Source organism: Apaloderma vittatum, unplaced genomic scaffold, assembly GCF_000703405.1.
Source record: "Apaloderma vittatum isolate BGI_N311 unplaced genomic scaffold, ASM70340v1 scaffold36695, whole genome shotgun sequence".
Lineage (NCBI taxonomy): Eukaryota > Metazoa > Chordata > Aves > Trogoniformes > Trogonidae > Apaloderma > Apaloderma vittatum.
The window spans coordinates 115-5,229 of NW_009716014.1; the positions used below are offsets into that span (position 1 = coordinate 115).

The 5,115-nt window shown below is 51.4% G+C and overlaps 1 protein-coding gene across 1 annotated transcript; it reads right to left on the minus strand.

The window, feature by feature from the left end:
• Positions 1-298: 298 nt before the first annotated feature.
• LOC104269516 (histone-lysine N-methyltransferase EZH1-like) lies at positions 299-4,988 on the minus strand (the record flags this gene model as incomplete). The annotated part of the gene is made up of 8 exons (XM_009869383.1): positions 4,872-4,988; positions 4,325-4,453; positions 3,917-4,036; positions 3,254-3,374; positions 2,650-2,823; positions 1,645-1,747; positions 1,231-1,394; positions 299-390 (listed from the first exon to the last, which is right to left on the minus strand). Coding segments are annotated over exons 1-8 (1,020 nt in total), but the record flags the coding sequence as incomplete, so codon positions are not given.
• Positions 4,989-5,115: the final 127 nt, after the last annotated feature.

Consider the following 5,115-nt stretch of genomic DNA (forward strand, 5'->3'; position numbering starts at 1 on the left):
TTCCCCAGCATTTTTAAGCTGGGCTTCATTTTTCAAATGCTGTGTCGAGTCCAGTGAAATCATTTGTCACCACGATCTCCCATTTGCCAGCTACAAAATTAGTCTGCACCAGAGATTTGCTAAAATATGCATCTGGTAAAGTCTGTGTTTGGATTCATGCTCACCTGAATCCAGAGAGGATTAGAACTAACTCTAAAAAAATCACCAAAGGTGTGAAAAGGACCCATGGAGTTCTGCAGAGCAGGGCTGCCCAGGCCACTTCTCTCACGGTTTCAAAAGCAGCAACACAGAAACGTACCAGCCAGAGGAAACAGTCTGCTCCGCAAGGATCTGGCTCAATCTTGGTCTCTCTATTCTTTCGTTTGTACACATTAGGAGTAGCATGAAAAGCTGAAAAAATAATAGTTATCTTTACTATTAGCATCCTCCAAGAGTCTCCCCCCACACTGCAAGGGACAAGGGCAGCAGGAGCTCAGCGAAGGTCAGCGGCAGCCTGGGGCCATCGGCACGAGCAGCTCTCGGGCAGAGGGGAGCGAGACAGCAGCATCCCCCGGCCACCCCTGCTCTGCCCACGGACAGCACTCGGCAGCAGCGGGGGAACGCTTGGGAAGGAGAGGCCATAGGAAAAAGATCTGCTTTCACACTGAAACAAAAAGACCACATGATCTCAATATCGTATCTTTTAATAAATAATTCACTGGAAAGAGTCCTGTGACTTTCCAAAGGAGCCCTTAGACCTGGGAAACAGCAGGCCCAACAGCTCCTCAGTATCCAAAAGGCTTTGGCAGACACACCGCGGGAGCATGAATAAGATGAAGCTGTAAGTTCCAGTGACGCAACAAAACACAGGGGCACGTCCAGACTTTGGAAGTGAATCACTCACGACTTTCCCTGATGAGCTTCCGCAAAGCAACAGCAAAGTCTAGTCGTGGGAGTATTTGCGGCACAAACTGCTGGGCGGCTCGAATGCAGTGTGCTGAATAATGGTGAGAAAGAGGGGATGGCCACGCAGGTCGGTTTACCATCCGCTTGAGGAAAGGAGCGGAGCCGTCTTTACAACAGGCTTCTGGGCACCTGTCGGCTCCCAGGGCGCTGCGGCCATCGCCGGGAGGCACCACCCTCTACAGACTGCAGCACAGACACTAAGCAAGGCGTGCAGAGGTGTGAAGCACTGAGGAAAAATGAGGAGAAAAGGGCTCTAGGGAAGCGTCCGGCCAAGACTGCACTTACGATGCAGAAAACAGTCGTATTTGAAGCAGCGGCGACAGAAGAGGGTGTGGAAGGAGTGCAGGGACTGCTCCCGCTGCACCGACTTCGCGCACGGCCCGTCTATGTTGGGGGTGCACTGCGGTGGCAGCGCGTTCGGGTCCGACACTTCCGTCAGCTCCCGGTACCTGTCGACAAACAGAAACACCCACAGATGGGCACGCTTCCCTAACGGGGACATCGCTACCTGGGCCACTGGGACTCTAGCCCAGATGCCTCGAGGCCAAACTACAGCTTCTACCCCCCATACCCCGCTCTGCTCGCGGTGCCGGCAGCAGCTGAGCTCTGCGTTTGGGCTGAGCACAGTGCTGTTCGCTAACGTACAGATTTCAGCTGTTGCTAAGAAAGGTAACAGACAACTTAAGTAGAGATCTTCACCTCTCTTTCATGTCGTCTGGGAAGCCGTATTCAGGAAACATAGAAGAAATAGCAGTGAATATCATGTCGTTTGGAAAGCGCTTCTTTGAACACTTCTTGCTACCTGAGAAGGAGAGACAATTCCTCAGTCAAGGTGGATGTGCACCTGTTTTTCCTTCTTTCGCAGAGAGAGATTCCAGCAGGTGTCCATGATTGTATTTTAAGAGACAGAAATGTAATCCCACACACAATGGACAAACTTTTTGTCCTGCAACTAGACTGAAGCATTTCCAGGTGCAGTCCACTGCCACTTTCAGAGCACCGTAACATACCGATGGCAATACTAACGATTTCTTAAGGACTATTACTGTTTATTTTTATCAAGACAGGATCTGTGGACAATGGTTTTCCACACATACAAAAGCTCCTGGTATTTGTCCTACCCGTATCACTATAAACTAAAGACGAGGACAAAACTGCCAGTCAGTACTCCTAAGGTCAAGCAGGACACATGAAAATCCCACAAGCCAGAGCTTCCCCTATGCAACAAGAACTCCAGGTGGCACAGAGAGGGACACTAAGACATGGAACATGGGTCTGGAGGGGATTTGAAGTGCTCCACCTCCCCAGACTGCAGGAGCATCAGCTCTGCCTACAAACTCCTTCACAGGTGCTGGCCAGGCCAGCACTTTAAAACCTCCAAGATCAGAGATTCCACAGCCCCCTCAGGTAATATCCCACTGCTTGGCTAACCTCACCATGGAATGGTTTTCCAGATGACTCATCTAACTTCCACCTCACCACACTTCAAGCTGGTAACTTCTTACCCTGTCCACAGGGGACAGTGAGAACAACCCATTTCCCTTCTGCCTCGGCCCACTGTCCAAGAACTCGTCACACTGGCCACCACCTTTAAGGACACACTAATAACCAGGTGTGATGGCAGGAGAGCGATGCCCAGCTGACTCAGGCAGGGCACGATGGAAACGTGACCAGCAGAACGCCAGTTTCTGTGGCCAAACCCACCTTCCGCTGTAATTCTCTTTCTTTTCCTTGTGACTGGCAGCTCCTCTTTCCCATCCTCCTGTTTAGCCTCAGAATCATTGTGTCCTTCCTCTTCCTCGTCCGAGTACTGATTCAGGGCGTTCACTAGCTCCAGGAACACAGCATCGCTGATGAGGACTGACCCCGTCATCATTTCTGTAACACAGAGCCGCCAGCCCGTTGGTGGGAGTGCCATCGCCTTTCACACTCCTCGTGGTGGCAAATTGCAAGCCAGCCACGCAACCCTGTTAGCAACCAGAACCTTTCTCTCAATTTTGTAGGGACAGGTGGGATCTGAAGGCCACAGAGTCGGGGAGTGCTGTATCTCTTTCATCAGCCTGAGGACAGGCCATGCCAGAGCTTTCCACTGCCTTCCTCTTCCAGGCAGAGCTTCAGGATGGGGCAGGCGGCTCTGCAGGGAAGGACTGTGTCCTTGCCAAGTAGAAGAGCAGGCACGTCCCTGTCTTTCTGCTCTAGGAGCTCCCACACCAAAGCTGGTTACTGCTGCCACCTTTTGACTACTCGACGGTTTTGATACGTCATTTGCAAGAGCCTGAACAGACAGTGCTGACTGCTCCCGAGTTACCTTCCTCTCCATGAACTTTCCCATCATAGTTATTAATAAGTTCTTCAATGAAAGTTTCATCTTCTTCCTTCACCTCATCTCCCATATAAGGGATATTGCACAGAACAGTTTCATCCTCCACCTGAGAAGAGATCCAATACAATTCAGAAAACTGGCGCCTGCCGATCCCCAGCCCGCTCGGACCCCGGTGCCAACAACTCCCCACTCTGCTACGGAGCCTTCGGGAGCCTGCAGGGTCCACAGCCCAGACAGGCAATGAGTCAGTCCAGCCTCAGACCACCTGCTCGTTTATCAAATAATCTTAGTTATGTCACACCAACACCTGCATTTAATCAGTCCTCTCACCTGCCCAAGAAATAAGAGTCTTCATTTAAAAAGGAAGGAAAAAGCCCCACAAAAATATATTTACTCCTTGAACCCTGAGAAATAACGGTAACCCTATAAAGGATGTGGGTGTAAAGGAAAGATTAGCTGGGTAAGGCAGTGTGGACACAAGGCTGTTTTACGAGATTCAACAAAACAAGCAACTAAAACCTTCCGTCCTCTCTCAAGCAGACAGGGCTTGAAGCAAGTCGGTTGAAGGAGGCATCATCACCCCACAGCCGTGTAACGAGCACACGCTGACCACAGCGAAACCCTGCGCCCCAGAGCCTTCCTACATACCATGAAATTCTGCTGAAGAGGGGACCAGGAGTACATAATGGGCACCAGCGCCACCGTGTTCAGGGTCCTCATGTACAGCGTCTGGCTTGGGAACCCCGGGAAAATGCTCTCGACAGTACACTGGAACGGGAGCACAGAGAAGGGCAGTGAGGGAACCGCCACGGAGTAGCCACAGCCAGAGAGAAATCGTGCTTCAGGACAAATACAGTGAAGCCCTGTGTTCACCGCTTGGGCCTCCTCCACAGGAGAGCCTCCTCCTCTGAGGAGTGCCCAGAAGAGCGTGAGGCACAGCCCGGTGCTGACACGGGGCAGCATACGCCAAAACCCATCCTGTATCCTCATGGCTCCCTGCAGAGCCCTGGCTCTAGTCCACACTTGCTGCTGCCATGTCCCTTTTCCTCTCCACACCTGCTTTAGGAATGGGTGACCGCTGACTGGCTTCATCAGTTGCACCGGCTGGACTCGAAGCTTCTTCCAGTCTTCATTCAGAATTTGAGTCTTTTCATGAACTTTTGCAAAGTTGGCCACAAACAGAGCCTGAAACGAGAGAAAACAGCACTCAAAATTTAAGAAATCACCTCTCCTGAGATTTTGATTCAAGTATCAAAATGTGTGCAAGGCAACACGTTTCAAACTGATGATACTCGTTAGAAGCATCGGTACAGGACTGTGCTGAAAATCTACCCAACAGCCAGCAGCTTCTAACTCCTGATCCCAGCCGACCCCAAAATCCCGCCTGGCGAGGAGAGGAGCATCAGAGCAAACCATCTTAAGCCCCTCTGAGAGGGCTGAAGGAACTTGTGGAAGCTCTTCCTGCAGTCAGGCAAGCGCCTGGCCAACAGACCTGACTGCACAGCTCGAGAGGAAGCAGTTCCTCTTCCAATTTACCCAGCTTGTAGCTAAAACACAGCTTATCAGTTACAGCCGCAGCTCCCATCCGCCTTCTGCGCTTTACCTTCGCTCCCATGTTCGCCTGGAACCTCTTGAGCTGCCGCAGGCGCATGTATTCAGACTTCACTTTCCTTTTCCAGTACATGATGCACTTCGATGTCGGAGGAGTGGCCATCTCCATCTTTCTATAAGAACGCAGGAAGAATAAGTATCAAATAACGGAGAGCTTAATGCTGGCAACAACCGCCAGCAGGACAGGAAAAGCCCGTCTGGATTTTAAACGCGTCGCAGCTCCGGGGTGCGCATCG